Source organism: Pongo pygmaeus, chromosome 5 (assembly GCF_028885625.2).
Source record: "Pongo pygmaeus isolate AG05252 chromosome 5, NHGRI_mPonPyg2-v2.0_pri, whole genome shotgun sequence".
Classification (NCBI taxonomy): Eukaryota; Metazoa; Chordata; class Mammalia; order Primates; family Hominidae; genus Pongo; species Pongo pygmaeus.
This window is the reverse complement of record NC_072378.2, coordinates 116,752,390-116,775,916: the sequence shown is the minus strand read 5'-3', so window position 1 is coordinate 116,775,916 and position 23,527 is coordinate 116,752,390. Positions and strand designations below refer to the sequence as shown.

General features: G+C 37.0%; 1 protein-coding gene across 5 annotated transcripts in view; it reads right to left on the bottom strand.

Moving 5' to 3' along the window:
* KPNA5 (karyopherin subunit alpha 5) overlaps nucleotides 1–22,169 on the bottom strand; it is a 57,657-nt gene extending 35,488 nt beyond the window's left edge. The window contains exons 1-8 of one of the 5 annotated variants that reach the window (XM_054491804.2): nucleotides 21,870–22,023; nucleotides 21,656–21,715; nucleotides 21,370–21,566; nucleotides 13,797–13,930; nucleotides 11,086–11,187; nucleotides 10,850–10,949; nucleotides 4,413–4,507; nucleotides 1,057–1,188 (exon numbers count right to left, since the gene is read on the bottom strand). In XM_054491804.2, coding sequence (XP_054347779.1) covers nucleotides 1,057–1,188; nucleotides 4,413–4,507; nucleotides 10,850–10,949; nucleotides 11,086–11,187; nucleotides 13,797–13,930; nucleotides 21,370–21,553 — 747 coding nt within the window. In that variant the 5' untranslated portion in view covers nucleotides 21,554–21,566; nucleotides 21,656–21,715; nucleotides 21,870–22,023. Of the gene's footprint in view, nucleotides 1–1,056; nucleotides 1,189–4,412; nucleotides 4,508–10,849; nucleotides 10,950–11,085; nucleotides 11,188–13,796; nucleotides 13,931–21,369; nucleotides 21,567–21,655; nucleotides 21,716–21,869 lie in introns of all 5 variants that reach the window. The other 4 variants (XM_054491805.2, XM_054491806.2, XM_054491807.2 and 1 more) reach the window with 4 other exon arrangements.
* Between the last annotated feature and the right edge of the window lie 1,358 nt (nucleotides 22,170–23,527).

Genomic DNA, 23,527 nt, shown 5'->3' with positions numbered 1-23,527 from the left:
AGAGTGATGACATATAATGATATTCATCACAATATTATTAACAACACCAATAAGCTAGAAATAATCCAAATGTACAACAATTCAGGAACAGATAACAAATTATGGTACATATCTGAGCAGATACTGAGTAATCAGTAAAATTTCCATGGAAGAATAATTACTGCCATAAAAAAAGGCTCCCAATATTAGTGTTAACTGAAAAAAATATATATAAAATGAAATGATGAATAAAATGGGAGAGAGATCAACAGATTTATGTACATACAAACGACGCAAAAAAATGTTAAATGACTTGATTTTATTTAGATGGTACAATTATATGTAATTAAATTTTACCTCTTACAACAAAACTTTATTCATTAAGTTTATTAAAAAATAGTTCAAAGTAATGTGATATTCTTAAAACAAACAACAAAATAATCTACATATATGCAGAGAACAAGAAGTCAAACCAGTTCAGCTTTAAAACCTGGCTCTGCCATTCATTGTGACTTTAGATAAGTTACTAACTCTTGAGTCTCAGTATACACTTTTTTTTGAGACAAATCTCGCTCTGTCGCCCAGGCTGGAGTGCAGTGGCATGATCTCGGTTCTCTGCAACCTCTGCCTCCCAGGCTCAAGGAATTCTTGTGCCTCAGCTTCCTGAGGAGCTGTGGCACCATGCCTGGCTAATTTTTGTATTTTTAGGAGAGCTGGGATTTTGCCATGTTGGCCAGGCTGGTCTCAAACTCCTGGCCTCAAGTGATCTGCTCGCCTCAGCTTTCCCAAGTGCTGAGAATACAGGCATGAGCCACCATGCCCAGCCTCAGTATGCACTTTTATAAACAGGAATAGTAATTCCTATGCTAGCTGTGATCACACTTATAGAGAACCCAGGATTATGTCTGGAACTGTTCATTCTTCCTCCCTTCTAACTTAACACCAAAAACACTACTATAATTTAATGCAATATACAGCAATTAGAAACAAAAATAAATTACACATCGTAATTACAAATGGTACTTTCAAGAGAAAACTGAATTCTAGTACATACAACAATACAAATTAGAGACGTACCTGTTCTTGAACATCTTCATGTTCAGAATTAAGAAGTTTGATAAAAATCGGAACAGCCCCAGTTTCAATCACTACCTTGGTATGCAGAAAAGTTCCAGATGCTATATTAGTTAATGCCCATGCAGCTTCAAACTAAGAAGAAAAAAAGGTAAAATAAATGAAAGAACCAAAGAAATGTCAGAAAGGCAAAGAAGGAAAGAGAGGGAGTAAAGACCTGCCAGGACAAGTGTGAAAGACTGACATATTAATAAGATTCATTGTGAAGTCAGATTTAAGGATAAAAACTCATACAAAAAAAAGTAATTGTCATCAAAGATCACTGATTACAGAAAAGTATTCTTTAATATGGAAAAATAAGAACTGAGAAAAATATAATGAAAATATACAAAATCAACAACATATAAACACCTTTGAATTTACAATGCATAAAACTCCTGTTTATTATTACAGAGGCAAGCATTCTAAAGCAAGCAGTTTAAAAATAAATAAGAGACACTACTTATAAAAACAGTATATTTAGGACACTTAGAATCATAAGAGGTACTTATTCCTCTACAGATCATGTAACCTCAACCTACTATTTAAGAAACAAAAAAATCAGAAGTTGAGAGATTAGCTATTTGTTCAACATCAAGGTTTCATTATTAACAGAGCCAGTGCTGGGACTTCTGGTATTCTTTTTAAGCTGCAGACTCTCTGAGAAGTTATCATATCAACTCAACTAAAATTTGAATATACATATACATTATGGATTTAAAAGCAACTGAGAAAATTCAACCATGGCTCCAAAACAATGAACTAGTGAATTACTGAAAGCAACCTACAAATCCACAGGCAAACTAAGCAGTGACTATAGTTTAAAAAATATTTCACATATTTGACATATAAAATTAACCATGAAAAAATTTTTTTAATATTTCACAAATAACTTTTCATGTAAACGTACACGTCATTATAAGTAACAAAAAATGTACCCAAAAGCATTACTGAAACACTAAAAAGTACAGTTACTTTTACGTGTAGGACTAAGAAAAATTTTAAAGGGAATTTATATTTAAAAATAATGGAGACCATAGTTCTAACCAATTGTAGATAATGAAATAAGCTAGTGGACAACTGAAAGGTTACTCTACAAACTTGTCCCTAGTATCCCTAGAAGAAAGCCTTAGTGAAGACTGGTAAAGTCAGAAGCCTGCCAGCAACCAGTTAAACATAAAACGAGTGATAAGCAAGTGACAACTGTGAAAACCTAGAGTGTGTGGCTACAATTTTAAAAAAAGGTAAACTTTCCAGTTGAACAAAGAAAATAGAGACAGAATGCCTATTCAACCTCCTTGCATTTTAACTATCTGACAACAGTGCCAACACCTCTGATTTGTTAAAAGAAGCCAAAAACCCGGATATTCATTTGAAATCCCCCAAGTTTTTAACACTTAATATCTAATTTGCGCTTTAAAACATGTGCAGGCCAACAAAACTTGTTTGTAGGCCCCCAATTTAAGGCCTGTTAGATGGACCAATCATACTAACTAACATATTTCACACGCACTTGGGTAACATGGCACAACATGTAGCTGTCCCAAGACCATACTGTTGAATTTCTATAGTTTTTAATTACAGTGATTAATAAATGCTCAACTTCTCAGTGTGTGTGTGTTTATTTATTTATTTAGAGACAGGGCCCAGGCTGGAGTGCAGTGGTGTGATCACGGCTCACTATAACCTCAAACGTCTGGGCTCAAGTTATACTCTCACTTCAGCCTCCCAAGTAGATGAGACTACGGGTGCATGCCACCTCACTCAGCTAATTTTTATTTTTTTTTTGCAGAGATGAGGTCTCACTGTTTTCCCAGGCTGGTCTCAAACTCCTGGGTTCAAGAGGTCCTCCCTCTTCAGCTTCCCAAAGTGCTGGGATTACAGGTGTGAGCCACCATGCCTAGCAAATCTTCCCACACTGTGCTGTCTACACACGCTATCCTCTAAACCTAGTATTAATTTTCCTCTTTTCAGTCTGCCAAAGGCTCCTTCATCCTCAAGACTAGTCCTGCAATACTACCTTTGTGAAGTCTTAAACTTAAACTTCCCCTAAACAGAGTAAGTTGCTATGTTCTGTGTCCCCATAGTACTTTGTTTATAGCTCTGTTAGAGCACTAAGGACACGATGTTACCACAGATCTTTTTTATGTCTGTCTTTCCCAGGAGAAAGTGAGGAATTTCTCTAGACAGGACAACATCTGAATTTTGGAACTACAATATCTTACACGATGCTTGGCTCAAACTAGCTCTCAATAATTTTATTTATTCACATTCAATCATTTCTTCTTTCATTCAATTGGAATTAAAAAGCCAAATAATAGGTATCAAGAGGTCTGGGTTTTAGTCTGGACTTAGGGCTTATACAAAGCAATGGAACCAGATTTCATGATCTCTAGTTCAAAATAATTGACAATAAAACTGTAACATGACTAAAGTAGCCTCTTAGAGACCCTTATTGTAAACATTCTCAACAATTTTTCACATTCACACATGCAATACATTCCTTTGCTTATACCTAAAACGTGAGGATCTTTCTCAAATTATTGAGCTAAGTAGACCACTACTCTTAAGTTATAAATTCAACAATTGTTACTGAAGTAACAGTCCTCCATTATTGACAATAGCATTTATAAGTTAGGTGTATGTCTTGTGCAATTCCTGATACATAGATAAAATTCCAACCTGTACTCTGACTTAAGAATATGCATAGCAATGAATGTAGGGAAAACCAATCTTTTTTTAACATTAAAATATTCACAAACTTCAGTAAATTACCGTTAGTAGCAAATTATTTGGAAGACATCTTAAAATTGTAACTATATCATGGTTGAGAACCAATGTTCTTTATGACAAACTTAACTCTGGTCACATTTCTACTAGATAATACTAAATACTAATTTATCCTGTTTTGAAAAAAAGAACTAATCACAGCTAAAAGTGTTTTAAAACACAGCTAACAGTGTTTTAAAAGGTAAAAGTTAGAACCCTGGCTAGCTAAGAATCAAAATAAATTTAACAACATTTTAGTCTGAAGTTTTCTAAAACAAAAAAGTTATTAAAGGTTAACTATGAATTGTTTATTAACATTAATAATGAGTTTATATACTTTTTCTAAAATTGCTTAATAAAATAACAATTCCTGGAAAAAAACTAGCACTGAAACTGTGTCCAAGACAAGACAGGCAGCACTACCTTTTCTTTTAATTACCAAGTATTTACTTAATGCTTATAATAGAGTCAATACTGCAGAAGTTGCTTTCACTAGAAACTTTAACATGTCATTTCTAGAGAAAAATTAAGAAAGAAAACTTTAGACTCACTTGTAAAGTGCAATTTTCATTTCTTTCAAGAAATTTCACAAATCTCTGTACAACTCCTGGTTTCTGTATAACTTGATCTATTGGTGGATTAGGTTCTAAAAATTTAAAAAGACTTAAGTTATTACAAAGACACAAAAAGAAAACAATCTAGTCCCTATGTCCATTAACAGGGCACATAAAATAACTCTTTCCTAGGTTTCCCTGACCCAAGATTAAAACCCTTAGCTAGATGTAATTGAAGTCAAATTTTCTCCAGATTACAATGTTTTTTGTACATTTTGCAAATTCCACTTTCTCACTCACTGCAAGAAATTTTAAAAATATTTCCTACATAAACATTTAAATTTCATAAATCAAAGGCTATTGAGCACACCTTTAAAACACTGATTATTTCTGTCTAAAACTCAAAATACCAACTGAGGAATTAAGTTTCCACTAATTCTTTATAGTACTACCCTCAATTTCTAAGCATATCTCCTTCATTATCAACTACAATTTACCTAATGTCTATCAAACAAGATTCTTTTTTGTCTGGGAATTATTTTTTACAGAAATGTTAAAGGACTGTCTACAATTATTGATAAATTTTCATGAAATGCAGACAGCTTTTGAGAATCATAAAATATCTAGGAAGCTTATATAAAATCCAGACAAAGACATTTCAGGTACTGCTCATCTAAGTATAAAGAACTCTTTCCTCTACCTTGGCTTCAGCAAGAACGTACCCTCTACAGTTCTTCAGTAACTTCCCTATTGGTATTCTTTTGGGATAGTCTTATTCCTGTTTATTCTCATCTTAGAAAACGTACCTATTTTTGTTAATTCAAGTACCAGATATTATTACTATTTGTGATAATTCACAAACCTTACAACCTTAACTGAATTCTCCTTTCCTAGATTTCAGACCATATTCCTAAGTGACGATAAGATATATTTTTATTTTCACACCTTTTAAAATGTATTTTCACACTTCTTTCAAAATGCAGCATACCCAAAATCAAATTCATTATATCATCATGGTTATTCCTTCCCTTGCCCTGCATCTGCCACCTAAATTGTATATTACTGAGTTATCTATTCATGTAGTCATGCAAAAGAGAATACTCATTTCCACTTCTGATTCTTCCTTCTTACTTCCTCTACTTGACTGTGTTACTGATCATAAAGAACTCATATATTAATGTTAACATACTGTGTTTAATGAGTAGGATGACTAAGCAAATGGTGGACATAAAACATCTGTACAAATCGTTCTTTTTGATATAGAAAAATTTTTTCATCAAGTTTTAAGTCAGCTCAAATCCTAGAAACCTTGTTCTCAATTGTTAAGAAAGATTTACTTAGAAACAGACTTCCTTCTTCCTTTTCATTTTTCTACAAATTTGCTATTCTTCTAACTTGGGCAAAATTTAGAAAATTTCTGCAAGGTTAGTAAAGTTATACCCATCAAGTTTTGTTTGGGTGTTCTAAAAGAAAAGCCCCAATTCTTCAAGATGGAAAACTGAATTCCAGACTCTAACTTATACTGTTATAAAACATCAACAGGATAAAACAGTTAAGTATTCTTAATCATTTTACCTTCCATCTTAAAAAAATCAAAACAAAATTATAGGATTGCAATTATCACCTTCACTTTCTTGTTTTTCCTTTATTTCCAAAGAAAATCATAAATATATTATCCTATTTTGTTTTAAATTTAATGGACAGAAATTTTGTCTTGCTCTTTATGAGAGAAAGAGATGAGAGAGAAGGAAGAAAATATAGGGTTTTGTGGTTGGTAGGTAGGGCGAGGTGGGCATTGAGAACGTCAGCTACATATATTAAAGTAAATATAGATATGATATGATATATACCCCCACACACACACATATAAGAACCCAAATATAGTTTCTTCCCGGTGAATTAAAAGCAACACATTTATATTTATCTTCATCTAAAAGAAAGCAATTAAAGTGCATTTGGATTGTCAGCTTATCTAACAGGTATCATGAACTACTATTAGTATTATATTGACAGGATGATAGTCTATATAATCTTATAATGGTGATAAACTGCTACCGAGAAGACTTTTAGTCATTATGGCAATAAGCAGTATAGGGGAAATATCTCCTTCAGCACTGAAAACTAAGCAAGAGTCAGGCAAAAGAAAAAAGCTTTGGAGAACTTTCTACAAAACTGGGATTGAAGAAAAGGATAGTTTGTGATTTATATCCACAAGAGTGGCCACGAAAAGGAAATAAATAGAAGATGTAACAAAAGGTCACCGTTGCAGACTTAAGTCAGAGGAGTAAAAGCTGGAGCTAAGATAGGCTGTGCAGTACCCAGGGCATATTCATATCTTCCTAGTGTCTACAGTAAGAACACTAATTACAATAAAGAAATGCCTGCAAAAGAGGCAAAGTTTCCTGTTGTTTCTGCTTCCAGTTCTGGGCTCTAGATGCTTGCTTTCCCATATTTCCTACTTTGACAGATCAAATAAAAATACAGTAAATCTATTATTTTTCTAGGCCTGATAGATGTGGCAGGAACTCACATCAATCAGTGAAAGAAAACGTCTATTAATTCCTTGCTGTATGTCCAACTGGGCAAGCATAATTCCATTACAAAGAAGAAACAGAGAACACAATTGTCTCTGTGAAAGATAGTACAGTTTAACGGAAACAGAATACCTTGAGGAATTAGAGTAAATGAGGACAAAATCTTCTGATCAAAGAATTCGATACCCAGACAACTTGCTCAAAGATATCAGAAATACAGTATTTAGACATATAAAGGCTTAAAAAAATTGTACCAATGCAATTTTCCTAGAATGGGGGTAAGAAAGGGATAGAAAATCCTTCAAGCAATGCTCTAATAAAAAATTAGTCAAGATAAAGAATTCAATAATGAGGAAATGGTACAAAAACACTGGTGGCAAACTCTAAAACTCTTAAATCTAAAGAAATTCTGTTATCAGTATGACGTATGTCAAAATAAAATCTTGAAGGAATATACTTAAAAAACAATTTAAAAATATTAATCTGACTCAGAAAATAATCCCAATTATAAAAACCAAAACTGTGAAGTATTGTGAGGAAGAGAGAAGCCATTCTTGATTGCATAAGGGTTTCTTGACATTGCTAAGGTATGTGAGGAACAGAAAATAAAAGTTAAATTTATTTATGAACATAAATTACAGTAAGAAAGCAAAAGTGAAAGCCTTGTAATCTATGCTGATCTGATCACAAGATTACTTTCCTTCTTCATGTGTCACTAAACTCTGTCTCCCTTAGGACAATAAGGCAGTTGAGCTAAGGGCATTTTCAAAACCTTACCCCTTCATATATACAATCCCATAAAATTAGAATTACTAGTTCAACAAATTCCATATATGAAACACAAGACAAAGATTTAAATTTTTATTTAAATGAATTCTTATTAACTCAATATAAAATTGGTCAAATAACATAAATAGGCAATTATGTATTATAAAGAACCAATAAATAAGGCAAAATATTCAACCTAATTACAAAAAAAAAAAAAAAAGCCAAATAATGAATTACTATTATATAAGCATTTATTTTTTTCTTAAAGATAATTGTGAGGCCAAGCATGGTGGCTCACACCTGTAATCACAGAACTTTGGCAGGCAAAGGTGGGAGGAAAGTTGAGACCAGCCTGGGCAATATGACAAAACCCTGACTCTACTAAAAATACAAAAAATTAGCTGGGCGTGGTGATGCATGCCTGTCGTCCTAGCTACTCAGGAAGCTGAAGCAGGAGAATCACCTGAGCTTGGAAAGCAGCGACTATAGTGAGCTGTGATTCTGCTATTGCGCTCCAGTCTGGGCGACAGGAGTGAGATGTTGTCTCAAAAAAAAAGAAAAAGAGAATTGTGAATGTTGGTATAAATAGTAAAATCCATGCTTGTACAAACTGAAGATGGGAGTGTAAATTAATACAGTGTATTCCCTTTGACCTCCTACTTCACTTTTATGAATGCACATTAAGGAAATTTATATTGCTTAACAATTCTTGTAGCATTTTTATGGTAATCTAAAATTGAGAAAAATTTAAATGCCTGATTACATTATTTTGTGATTTAAATGCCTGATTACATTATTTTATGTCCATACTCTATGTTATGATACCATTTAAAAAATCATGTCTGATTGTATATCTAGAAAACCCCATCGTCTCAGCCCAAAATCTCCTTAAGCTGATAAGCAACTTCAGCAAAGTCTCAGGATACAAAATCAATGTACAAAAATCACAAGCATTCTTATACACCAATAACAGACAAATAGAGAGCCAAATCATGAGTGAACTCCCATTCACAATTGCTTCAAAGAGAATAAAATACCTAGGAATCCAACTTACAAGGGATGTGAAGGACCTCTTCAAGGAGAACTACAAACCACTGCTCAAGGAAATAAAAGAGGATACAAACAAATGGAAAAACATTCCATGATCATGGGTAGGAAGAATCAATATCATGAAAATGGCCATACTGCCCAAGATAATTTATAGATTCAATGCCATCCCCATCAAGCTACTAATGACTTTCTTCACAGAATTGGAAAAAACTACTTTAAAGTTCATATGGAACCAAAAAAGAGCCCGCATTGCCAAGATAATCCTAAGCAAAAAGAACAAAACTGGAGGCATCATGCTACCTGATTTCAAACTATACCACAAGGTTACAGTAACTAAAACAGCATGGTACTGGTACCAAAACAGAGATATAGACCAATGGAACAGAACAGAGCCCTCAGAAATAATGCCACATATCTACAACTATCTGATCTTTGACAAACCTGACAAAAACAAGAAATGGGGAAAGGATTCCCTATTTAATAAATCATGCTGGGAAAACTGGCTAGCCATATGTAGACAGCTGAAATTGGATCCCTTCCTTACACCTTATACAAAAATTAATTCAAGATGGATTAAAGACTTAAATGTTAGACCTAAAACCATAAAAACCCTAGAAGAAAACCTAGCCAATACCATTCAGGACATAGGCATGGGCAAGGACTTCATGTCTAAAACACCAAAAGCAATGGCAACAAAAGCCAAAATTGACAAATGGGATCTAATTAAACTAAAAAGCTTCTGCACAGCAAAAGAAACTACCATCAGAGTGAACAGGCAACCTACAGAATGGGAGAAAATTTTTGCAATCTACTCATCTGACAAAGGGCTAATATCCAGAATCTACAAAGAACTCAAACAGATTTACAAGAAAAAAACAAACAACCCCATCAACAAGTGGGCGAAGGATATGAACAGACACTCCCAAAAGAAGACATTCATGCAGCCAAAAGACACACGAAAAAATGCTCATCATCACTGGCCATCAGAGAAATGCAAATCAAAACCACAATGAGATACCATCTCACATCAGTTAGAATGGTGATCATTAAAAAGTCAGGAAACAACAGGTGCTGGAGAGGATGTGGAGAAATAGGAACACTTTTACACTGTTGGTAGGACTGTAAACTAGTTCAACCATTGTGGAAGTCAGTGTGGCGATTCCTCAGGGATCTAGAACTAGAAATACCATTTGACCCTGCCATCCTATTACTTGGTATATACCCAAAGGATTATAAATCATGCTGTTATAAAGACACATGCACACGTATGTTTATTGCGGCACTATTCACAATAGCAAAGACTTGGAACCAACCCAAATGTCCAACAATGATAGACTGGATTAAGAAAACGTAGCACATATACACCATGGAATACTATGCAGCCATAAAAAATGATGAGTTCATGTCCTTTGTAGGGACATGAATGAAGCTGGAAACCATCATTCTCAGCAAATTATCGCAAGGACAAAAAACCAAACACCGCATGTTCTCACTCATAGGTGGGAATTGAACAATGAGAACACATGGACACAGGAAGGGGAACATGACACACCAGGGCCTGTTGTGGGGTGGGGGGAGGGGGGAGGGATAGCATTAGGAGATACACCTAATGTTAAATGATGAGTTAATGGGTGCAGCACACCAACATGGCACATGTATACATATGTAATAAACCTGCACGTTGTGCACATGTACCCTAAAACTTAAAGTATAACAAAAAAATTAAAAATAAATAAAAAATAAATAAATACAAATAAAAATAAAAAATCATGTCTGAAAAATATTTCTACAAGAATTAAAAAATATATATATCTAATCTTATTTCTTGGCAGCAGGATTAATCTTTTTATATTTGCCTCTTTAACTGCTTTTATATTTTTACGATTTTTCTACAGTCAACATATGTTACTTTGGTAACATCACGTTCAAAAACGGATGTTACTTTACAATATATTTTACAGAGAATATAACACCTGTGTCTAGCAAAGAAAGGTATTTTAAAATTAAAAAAAAATAAAATAAAATAAACCTCTACTACAAAATCAAGTAATATCAAATAAGCATACTGAAAATAATTCTTGCCTTTAGAAAGCAGCTTTCTAAATTTCTGTGTTGCTGTTAGCTGTTGATCAGCATTATTAGAAAAAATCATCTGAACCATATCTGTAGTAACAACTTCTTCCTAAAACACACACACAAAAATATAATTAACATTTACATATTTTACATGAATAATTTTGCATGCACAAATATTTGTTATACATACTATTGCTAAAATTATTGAGGTATAATTTGAAACATATTTTGGTAAAGTATACCTCTGGAATGGGTACAGTGGAACTAATATCTGGATCCTGTATAGGACTTTCAAGCATAGATTCATCATTTCTGGGCAAAGAGACATTTCTGCGTTTGAACAACTGTAATAAAGAGAAATCATTTTACACATTGAGCTTTCCATAAAACATTAAATTGCCATAGAATTCCATGTTTTCATTTGAGTGGACAAAAAAATCCTATCAATTTTATAACTCAAAATTCTGAATATTTGAGTATTTCCCAATCATTATACTAGGAAGATCTAAGGTATTTATGAGAAGTCAAATTTCTGGGCTAGCTTTTGGCTGCACAGAGTACTTCACGTCACTTTCAATCTCAGATCTTTTACCAATGGTAAGCCTGTAAGTGGAATACACATGGTCATTTTATAGCACTTAAAAAAGCATGTATTTCCACACTGGATTATGAGGTATTCTAAGAATTTTTGCAAGAAAACTTAAAAAGCACATCTGTTACATAGGAAAGATAACATCAGATACATTAACAGATTCAGTATATCTGATTAACAAGGAATAGAAAACAATTCTTAGAAATGACAGTACTATGCTTATTAATTCAGGAGCAGATAAAAATGAAGCAGAAAAAAAGAAACATGGTGAGTTCACTAAAGGAGATTTATAGGTACAGCTGGCCCTCCATATCTGTGAGTTCCACATTCCCAGATTCAACCAACCTCGGATCAAAAATAATAATAACAATAAAAAATAACAAGCCAAGCACAGCAGCACGTGCCTCTGGTCTCAGCTACTTGAGAAGCTGAGGTGGGAGGGCTGCACAAGCCCAGGAATTGGAGGGCAACCTGGGCAACACAGCAAGACCCCATCTCTTAAAAATCAACAACAACAACAAAAAATGAAAATAAAAAATAATACCTATTTTATTTTACTTTATTTTATTTTATTTTATTTTTTGAGACGGAGTCTCGCTCTGTCTCCAGGCCGGAGTGCAGTGGCACGATCTCGGCTCACTGCAACCTCTACCTCCTGGGTTCAAGCGATCCTCCTGCCTAAACCTCCTGAGTAGCTGGGATTACAGGCGTGCACCACCATACCTGGCTAATTTTCTTATTTTTAGTAGAGATGGGGTTTCACCATGTTGGTCAGGCTGGTCTCGAACTCCTGACCTCAAGTGACCCGCCCACCTAGGCCTCCCAAAGTGCTGGGATTATAGGCATAAGCCACTGAGCCCGACAATAATACATATTTTAAAACAACACAGTATAACAACTCAACTACATAGCATTTACACTGTATTAGATATTATAAGCAATCTGGAGATGACTTAAAATATACAAGAGGATGTGTGCAGGTAATATGCAAATACCATGCCATTTTACATAAAGGACCTGAGCATCAGTGAATTTTGATATCTGCAGAGGATCCTGGAACCAAGGGATAACTCTATATTTCCTAAATCAAAATTTGAGGAAAACAAAATCTGGTTATATTCTTTTTGAAAGCTAAATAAATATCGTTCTTCTTTTTTTTTTTTTTTGAGATAGAGTCTCACTCTGTCGCCCAGGCTGGAGTGCAGTGGCATCATCTCGGCTCACTGCAAACTCCGCCTCCCAGATTCATGCCATTCTCCTGCCTCAGCCTCCTGAGTAGCTGGGACTACAGGCGCCAGCCACCACGCACGGCTAATTTTTTTGTATTTTTAGTAGAGACGGGGTTTCACCTTGTTAGCCAGGATGGTCTCGATCTCCTGACCTCATGATCCATCCGCCTCAGCCTCCCAAAGTGCTGGGATTAAAGGGGTGAGCCAGCACTCCCGGCCTGTTCTTCTTTAATATGTAAACAATCTTCCTTCTAATCATTCATTCAACATGATTTTTTTAGTACCTACTATAACGTATGAAGGACGGTGTTAGATGCTGTAGATAGGGAGATGAGAAATCATTATCATATTTCTGAAATAGGCCTTGCCTATTACATGCCTGTAATCCTAGCACTTTGAGAGGCAGAGGCAGGAATATTGCTTGAGGCGAGGAGTTCAATACCAGCCTGGGCAACATAGCAGGACCCCATCTCTACTTACAGAATAGAATAGAATAGAATAGAATAGAATAGGCCTTTTCTACTTTCTTCACTGCTAGTACTTTTCACACATCGGTTTTAATTCATATGTGTGAGAACCATATTATTTTACTTATTTATAAATACTTCTACATTTAAGTACATCTTGGAATAAAAAATGTTGAGATGTACTCTCTTAAATGATTTTATATTCTTTCTGTCTCATATGAAAAGTATAAACAGAGATCCGGCTAATAAGACAATGGGGGAACAGTATGACTAGCATGGGAAGATGACAATAATATACTTATGGGCAAGAATTATGAAAACTACAAAGCAGCAAATAATATATAATTAATGTTTCTTTAAGGGGCAAATTTTACAATGACAAATGGAAGTGATCTAAGTAGATGCAAGAGGAAAAATTTCTTAGCAGTAGGGTAAAAATATAATTAACACAACAGGTTTATCAATAAAACAGAAAATCCATTTCTCCCAGTGACTAAAAGTAGCACAGAGTTCTGTTTCAAAATTTGCAATTATGATGCCTGGAGTCTAATAAATAATAGATTTAGCTATATTCAATTTCTTAAAACATTTCCATTTAAAATTATCCAATACTTAGCAAATAATTAAAATTTAAAAAACAAAATTAAATAGCTAAAAACACCTACCTGTTCTTCTCTTTTTTGTTTTCTAAGCTGTATTCCTTCTTCTTCTCTTCGTCTACGCATCTCTTGAGGATTTAGGGCTTTATTCTTATAACTTTTCATTCTATAGTTATCTTTCCCTGGACTAGCCATGGCATCTTAAAGGAAGGAGAAAAGAAAACAGACACTGATAACTCACTCTCTCAAAACAACATGAGACACTTAATCTAGCAACTAAATTCAGGCTCACTGATTAACAGGTCAACAAAACCCATCCTGAAAATTATGTGCAAATAATACATTCCCTTAATTCCACATCAAGATTAGAGCAAAATGACCACATATTTTAGAAATATATCTTAAACAAATAATTTTGGTCTAAACAAAGACAAAGTTTACCCTATCTTATTGATTCTAAGATGCAACAACCTTTCCTGTCTCCCTAGCCCCCACAGTGTTTTAACCTTTCTGAAACATAATTACTGTCAGGAAATAATCATGAATTATTTAGGTTAAAAAAAAAAGTCTTCTAAATTACAGTTTCTGGCTAGATCAAGAAATAACCAGCTTTGAAGTATCTTATTTTTAATGAAATATGATATTAGGCTCCAGTAAGCACATCTCAAATATTTATTGGGGTCTGGCTTCTTTCACTTACTGAAGGCATTGCCTTAAGAGCTATGGCCAAAGGGTCAGGACTTGAATTATGACTACAATATCAGTTTTTAGTACTCCAGTATAATTAGTTCTTTTGAAATACTAAAATACACGTATACTTTATTTTTAAGTAGTTTTATTGCAAATGTATTTTAAAACATTAACATTTATATACATATTTTATAAATACATAAAATATATGCAAATATATTTCATATTTGAAATATATGTGCTAGTTTTACTTTTAGAAAGTGAATTATAAACTTTTTAACAATGTAACAGTATTGATATTTTGATATTATCTTATAGGAATATTAAAATACTGATATTATAACCTATTCTGGACTTACACATCACACACACACAAAATCTGCCTAAAGCAGGGTGCCAACTTCAGTTTAACATTAGATAATTAGTGAGTACCCAGTATGTTATTCTGTTAAATTCAGAGGACATATCCATGTCCAACCAGAGACAATGTTAAGACCAATTAGCTTATGAAATAAACACAAGAGAAGGAGAGGCTGGCATCTGCCATCCCTGATATTGAAGAGACAGACTAATGAATTGGCAAATTTTATTGTAAGCAGTACACTAAAATACATGCTTTAAGTCTTGAGAGAGCAGTGAAGATATGGCAACTAATTGTGCCTTAGGGACTTCTGAAAGCTTTATGGGTATCCTATCTTAAAGGAAAAGCAGGAAAGAGAAATGGGGAGAATCAATCATTTTGAGCAGAAGGAATATATGCAAAGGCAAAGTTTTTGAAGAAGCCTTGCATAACCAAGAACAGTAAGAGACTAAGTGTGTCCAAAATGAGGATGCACGGCAGAACATAAAGCTATAAAGGTAGGTTAGAGGACATATGGTTCCTATAATGCAGCTGTGAAATTTGGACTTGATCCTAAGGAATAGAATCAAACAAATTAAGGAAAAGGTTGTTTTTACATAGTTCAGAGAGACAGACAGGAAAGATGCTGAAGGCGTGAACTAAACAAGTTACTACAATGAAAACATAGAAGACAAGTTGGATTCTAGAAATATTTCTGAAATTGATTCAGTAAAAATTAGAGGCCAAATGAATGTAACAGATATCTGGTGAGGAAGAAAAGGGAGTTGAGGATGACTCCATGTTTTTAACTGAGCCATCTGAGTAGTATGGCAAGATAACATAAGACAGAGAATACAGATGGAGGATCAGAGTAGTGGTTGTTGTGTTTACATATCGGCTTGTTTCTGAGACAAGAATAATGAATTCCGTTATTTTAAGTTTATTTTTAAATTTATATTTAGTAAAAATCACTCTTTTCGTATACATTTCTATGAATTTAACAAATATACAGGCATGTAACTATCACAATCAAGACACAGAACAGTTGTCACCCCCAAAAACTCCCTCAAGCTGCTCCTATTAGCCCTCCCTGACCCTTAACATCTGGTAAAAAGTTAATTCTTCATCCCTACAGTTCTGCCTTTTCCTGAATTTCAGAAAAGTGGATTCATACAGCATATAGTCTTTTAAATCTGGCTTCTCAGAAGAAGTATAAAATACCTCAGAATATAGCCAGCCAGGGAGGTGAAAGACCTCTAGAGTGAGAATTACAAAACGCTGCTAAAAGAAATCAGAGATGACATAAATGAATGGAAAAACATTCCATGCTCGTGGATAGGAAGAATCAATATCGTGAAAATGGCCATCCTGGCCAAAGCAATTTACAGATTCAACACTATTCCTATTAAATTGCCAATGACATTCTTCACAGAACTAGAAAAAACTATTTTAAAATTCATATGGAACCAAAAAAGAGGCTGAATAGCCAAGGCAAACCTAAGCAAAAAGAACAAAGTTGAAGGCATCATATTACCTGACTTCAATCTGTACTACAGGGCTACAGTAACCAAAACAGCAGGGTACTGGTACAAAAACAGACACATAGACCAATGAAACAAAATAGCCCATAAATAAGGCCACACACCTACAACCATCTGATCTTTGACAAAACTGACAAAAAGAAGCAATTGGGAAAGGACTCCCTAGTCAATAAATGGTGCTGGGATAACTGGCTAGCTACATGCAGAAGACTGAAACTGGACCCCTTCCATATACAAAACAACTCGAGATGGATTAAAGACTTAAATGTAAAACCCAAAACTATAAACACCCTGGAAGACAACCTAGGCAATACCATTCTGGCCACAGGAATAGTCAGAGATTTCATCACGAAGGGGCTATTGCAACAAAAGCAAAAATTGACAAATAGCATCTAATTAAACTTAAGAGCTCCTGCACAGCAAAAGAATCTAACAACAGAGTAAAAGATAACCTACAGAATGGGAGAAAATTGTTGCAAACTATGCATCTGATAAATGTCTAATATCCAGCATCTATAAGAAACTTAAACAAATTTACAAGAAAAATACAAACAACCCCATTAAAAAGTGAGCAAAGGACATGAACAGACACTTTTCAAAGGACATACTTGCAGCCAAGAAGCATATGAAAAAAAGGTTAACATCACTGATCATTAGAGAAATGCAAATCAAAACCAGAATAAAATACCATCTCACACCAGTCACAATGGCTATTATTAAAAGGTCAAAATGAGCCAGGTATGGTGGCTCACGCCTGTAATCCCAGCACTTCGGGAGGTAGAGGCAGGAGGATCGCTTGAGCTCAGGAGTTCAAGACCAGCCTGGGCCACACAGTGAGACCCTGTCTCAACAAAATATCAAAACGTTACCCAGGCATGGTGGCACGTGACTACAGTCTCAGCTACTCAGAAGGCTGAGGTGGAAGAATCACTTGAGCCCAAAGGTCAACGCTACAGTGGCCATGATCACACCACTGCACTCCATCCTGGGCAACAGTGAGACCATGTCTCAAAAAAGAAAAGAAAAAAAGTCAAAAAACAAATGTAAATTAGTTCAATCACTGTGGAAAGCAGTGTGGCAATTCCTCAAAGAGCTAAAAATAGAACTACCATTTGGCCCAGCAATTCCATTATTGGGTGTATATCCAGAGGGATATAAATCATTCTACCATAAAGACACGTGCACACGAATGTTCAGTGCAGCACTTTTTACAATAGGAAAGACATGGAATCAACCTAAACGTCCATCAATAACAGACTGGATAAAGAAAATGTGGTACATAAACACCATGAAATACTATGCAGCCACAAAAAAGAATGTGATCATGTCTTCTGTGGGAACATGAATGGAGCTGGAGGACATTATCCTTAGCAAACTAATGCAGGAACAGAAAAACAAATACCACATGTTCTTACTTATAAGTGGGAGCTACATGATGAGGACACATGGACACAAAGAAGGGAACAACAGACACTGGGGGCCTACCGGAGGGTGGAGGGTGGGGCAGAGGGAGAGAAGCAGAAAAAATAACTATTGGGTACTAGGCTTAGTACCTGGGTGACAAAATAATCTGTCCAACACCCATGACACGAGTTTACCTATATAACAAACTTGCACATGTGCCCCTGAGCCTAAAGGTAAAATAACAACAACAAAACCAACAAAATAAATCTGGCTTCTTTCATTTAGCATGGTATTTGAGTGGTCCACGTTGTTGGCATCTATCAACTCTCCTTTCTTATTGCTGTTATTCCACTGTAGGGACATATCACGGTTTATCAATTTTCCAGTTAAAGAACATCTGGGTGGTTTCCAGTTTTTGGAGGTTATGAATAAATGTGCTACAGACATTCATGTAAAGATGTTCGTGTAAACATAAGCTTTCATTTCACTCAGTAAATATCTAGGAGTAGAACTGATGGATAATACGGCACGTTTATGTTTCACTTTATAAGAAACTGTCAAACTTCTTTCCAAAGTGAGTATTCCATCTTGCATTCCCATCAGCAATGTATGAGAGTTCCAGTTGCTTTGCATCCTGTCTCCACTTGATAATGTAAGGGGTTTTGTTGTTGCCGTTGTTAGTCATAGCCATTCTAATAAGTGTATAGTGACTCTGGTTTTAAACATGTTAAATGTATAGTACTTGGTGCACATGTAGGAGGCTTTGATCTATAGATGGTTGAAAATACGGATCAGAACTCAGGACAGGGATCTGGAGTGATCATTTGGTATCATGTAGAGCTACAGAAGGATGACCAAAGGAGAAATCTTGGGCACCATCATATTTTAGCGGAAAAAGGCAAGAGCAAAAGAAAACAAAAAGAAGTAGGTCAGAGAAGCAGAAGAATAAGAAAGAAAATAAGAGTTCCGCAAAGGAAAGGAGTTCAAAAGATAAAGGAATATTTAAGTTGTAGTACCACTGAAAACAGGCCACTCGGTTTATTCATTCATTGATTCATCCAGAAAATAAAAGTGCCTATAATAATCCAAGTACCATATCAGGCATCAGATTTGGTAATTATGTCACTGGTAAAGATAGTGAGACAAATCTTACTACTGGTGGAGCTCAAGGTAGAAGAGAAGGGGCTGAGGACTTGAGAATGATTGAAAAGAAATGCATGATTAATTTACCAAAATTCCTCCTTTAAAATATTTAATAGATTCAGCAATACTATGTGCACCTACAAATAGATACCATTAGAAACTGCTCAATATGGCCGGGCGGGGTAGCTCACACCTGTAATCCTAGCACTTTAGGAGGCCAAGGAGAGTCGATCACTTGAGGTCAGGAGTTCAAGACCAGCCTGGCCAATATAGTGAAACCCTGTCTCTATTGAAAACACAAAACTCAGCTGGACATGCTGGTAGGAGCCTGTAATTCCAGCTACTCTGGAGGCTGAGGCAGGAGAATCGCTTGAACTCGGGAGGCAGAGGTTGCAGTGAGCCAAGATCGCTCCAGCCTGGACTCCAGCCTGGGAGACAGAGCAAGACTCTGTCAAAAAACAAAAACAAAAACAAAAAAAGGCCGGGCACGGTGGCTCATGCCTGTAATCCCAGCACTTTGGGAGGCCAAGGCGGGTGGATCACGAGGTCAGGAGATCGAGACCATTTTGGATAATACGGTGAAACCCCATCTCTATTAAAAATACAAAAAAATTAGCCAGGCGTGGTGGTGGGCGCCTGTAGTCCCAGCTACTCAGGAGGCTGAGGCAGGAGACCCCGGGAGGGAGACTCCTGGCATGAACCCCGGGAGGCGGAACTTGCAGTGAGCCGAGATCATGCCACTGCACTCCAGCCTGGGCCACAGAGTGAGACTCCATCTCAAAAAAATAAAAAATAAAAGAGGGACACTGCTCAACATAACTTCACTCATAACAATGTTTGATATTATTCTCTATTTGATATCTATAAAAAGCTAGACTCTTGAAAGGAAAAAAATAGAGATCAGAGTTCATTACAGAGCAAACTGACCACAGTATTAGTTGTTGAATTATACTCAATACATACAAAATATTTAAGTAAAATAAAATGCTCATGGAAATAAAACTCTTAAAATATTTATCACCTATATATGTAGCATATTCTAGGCCACTGGCTCTAAACGTTTTCAATCACACATCCTACATACGTAAAATATATTTGTGCATTCATCCTCAATATATTTATTTCTATACATGCATTACTACTCTAGCATAAAATTCACAAAAAACAGAAATTTTTAAGAATGAAAGTTTTAAAAGGTAAACAAATAGAAGTTCTAATATTTTCTTACCACATCTGACTGGATCACCTTGTGCCCCACCACACACACACACACAAAGGCGCTACTTATGAGACCATTAATCCAAGCAACCACATTGTAACCGTTCAGCATAGATTTTAGCCAAATAAAATATAGTCCCAACAACTCATATATCACTTGTTCCTTTTTCTTCAATAGTACTGAATTCCGGCTTCAGATTTAACACCGGCATCCATCCTCACTGCAGTTGCTTTAAAGGGGACAATAAACCAAGGGAAATTATCTCTAAAGGGGCCCCATCCAATGGGATTGTTTCGTTCACTGAAAAATAAATTTAATGGCTGCACTTCAAAGGCTGAGGTCTCATAAAAATTAAATATAAGAAATGTTATTCCGGCACTTTAAAGTTACAGAATAGAGGATTTTTTTTTCATTCATAAGCTTTCAACGGCTCTTAGAAAAACCAGGTTTAAGTTGGGCAAATAACTGGAATCTGAACTTACGATTTTCTTTAATATCAATCGACATTATTTCTTATGCCAGTAAAGCCTTCATTTCCATGGGGCTGGGCGCCTCATTAGTGAAAGTAAAAGACTGCACAAAGCGGGGGAGGTGCCAACTAGAGAGCCCTCACAACCAAACAAGCAGTACTTAGGTCGGAGGGACAGAGTTGCTCCTGACGTACCAAGAAAGCCACTTTCCTACAGAATATGAGTCATTATTGGGTGTTGTAATTGAGAGATAAATCATTAGCGTTTTTGTCTTTTTTAAAAAAAACGTGTCTAAAAAGCTCAAAAGTAAATGCCAGTGTCATATTCTTTTGTTTGTTTTTTGAGACAGAGTCTCGCTCTGTCGCCCAGGCTGGAGTGCAATGGCACGCTCTCGGCTCACTGCAAGCTCCGCCGCCCGGGTTCACACCATTCTCCTCTTTCAGCCTCCCCAGTAGCTGGGACCAGAGGCGCCCACCACCACGCCAGGCTAATTTTTTTTGTATTTTGGGGGTTTTTTTGTATTTATTATTTTGTATTTTATTTTGTATTTTTTTTGTATTTTTTGTATTTTTGGTAGAGACGAGGTTTCACCGTGTTAGCCAGGATGGTCTCGATCTCCTGACCTCGTGACCCGCCCGCCTCGGCCTCCCAAAGTGCTGGGATTACAGGCGTGAGCCACTGCGCCCGCCGCCAATGTCATATTCTTTAGACGTATCACTGTCATTTCACAGCTTTCAAATACTTCCATCTCCTATGCATTATCGATGAAAACCTAAGTTTTCATCTTAGAACGGAGCTGCCCGACTATTAGAAGCGTGGAACCCAGGCTTGCCTTGTCGTCGGGAATCAGCACTAGAGACACCTGCACGCAGGTGGAGGAGGCCGGATGGAGAGGGCGAGGCTAGGAGGCCCTCGGGATGGAACCTGTCTCTTCTTTGGACACTGTGGAATTTCCATAAGCTTCTGGACACAGCTGCTGGGTACCAGGTATGAGTGGCAACGTTTGGCAATTCCATTAACTGAAAAGAACTACCGGGAAACGGTGAGGCGAGGCGGCGAAGATGAGACCAGCTGCCCACCACTCCTTCCGAGGACCTGCTGAAAGAATCTGAACTCACCACGCCTTCGCGTCCGCAAGGGAAAGGTCCGGCTGCCACGCCCCCGCGACCGCTGTCGCCCTGGGGAAAACAGGAGAAACACCCGGCACCGCCAGGTTCCAGAGACCTTCGCAAAGTACGGGGTAAATAAAAACCGTGGCCCCAGGAACTAGTAGTTCCCAAAGGGACCAAACCCGAGGCTCCCCCAACCTAGCCCGTGTTCACTCCAACTTACCCATTAATGTGGCACGCTCCGATGCCCTGATTTCCCAGTCCCCAGCGGCGACGTGTGTGGCGGGTAACAGAAGGGCCGCCACTCCGCCCCTGGCGTGAAGCGTAGCGACCCAGTTCGCAATCCAAGATGGCGGCCACCTGCGCCCCTTCTCCGAGACCCCGAGGCTCGGCTCCCAGAAGCCCTTGCACTCGACGCGGCGGCGGCGGCGGCGGCGGCGGAGGAGGAGTGGTGGCCGCACATCGAAGGAGTGGTGGCCGCACATCCTAGCAGTGGGGCGTAGAGAAAGTGCGCGCCTCCGTCCCACCCACCGAAGGAGGAGCCTGTGCCTGCGACAACCCCTGAATTTTAGTTGCGCTTGCGGTGGCCATGCTGTAGGTACTCTGCGGCCCGTAGACCTCCGTGTGTGCAAAGGGACGACCCCTCATTCATTCATTCTTCACGCGTGCGTGCATGCATACATTCTTAAGGATATAAACTGTGTCACGTACCATTTTAGATACATTATTAGGCCTACAACAGTGCAAAAAAGTTGGTAAAAATCGCAGCCTTGTTGAGTGTACAGAGAAGCTCACGTTTTCTTCAGCTTCATTAACTTTCTTTTATATGCTCTGCTCGTTTTATTTCAAGCTTTTTAATTTGTCATTTATAATTTTATATTCTATAACATCTGTGGTTTTTTGTTTTTGTTTTTCTGTTTTTTGGGGGTTTTTTTTGAGACGGGAGTCTCGCGCTGTCACCAGGCTGGAGTGCAGTGATGCAATCTCGGCTCACTGCAACCTCCGCCTCCCAGGTTCAAGCGATTCTCCTGCCTCAGCCTCCCAAGTAACTGAGAGGAAAGGCATGCGCCACCACGCCCAGCTAATTTTTGTATTTTTAGTAGAGACCAGGTTTCACCGTGTTGGCCGGGATGGTCTTGATCTCTTGACCTCCTGATCCGCCCGCCTCGGCCTCCCAAAGTGTTGGGATTACAGGCATGAGCCACCACACCCAGCTACATGTGTGTATTTTTGACAACAATGTAGTCACCAATAAACGAGTAATTTCAGTTAAAGTACTGTAGATTACAATACACAGCCCTGTAATCTACCCTGGAGTTCAACAAACGGTATTGAAAACAGACTGTGTTCCAGATGCAATGCTAGGAAGAGAATAAATAAGATAAACAATACATGAATCCTGCCCAGAAGACGTTTGCGATTTTTTAAGAGGAAAAACATGAAGACAAATTGTTTTAAGATGTTTGCTATTTTCAATAGTTGAAAAATAAACAGGAGAGAAGGGATTATTTAACTGTGGGTATGTAGGGCTGAGAAAGGCATGCTTGACAAAGGAAACCTGGGCAGTGTTACCGGAAAGTGTTGCCAATCATGAGTCCATATAGTGAAGTGAAAGCAAGTTTATTAGAAAAGTAAAGAAACAAAAGAATGGCTACTCCATAGGCAGAGCAGTGGCTTGGGCTGCTGGACTGAGTATATAGTTTTTTTTTTTTTGCTTTTTTTTTTTTTTTTGACACGGAGTCTTGCTCTGTCGCCCAGGCTGGAGTGCAGTGGCGTGATCTCGGCTCACTGCAAGCTCCGCCTCCCGGGTTCACGCCATTCTCCTGCCTCAGCCTCCTGAGTAGCTGGAAATTTTTTGTATTTTTAGTAGAGACAGGGCTT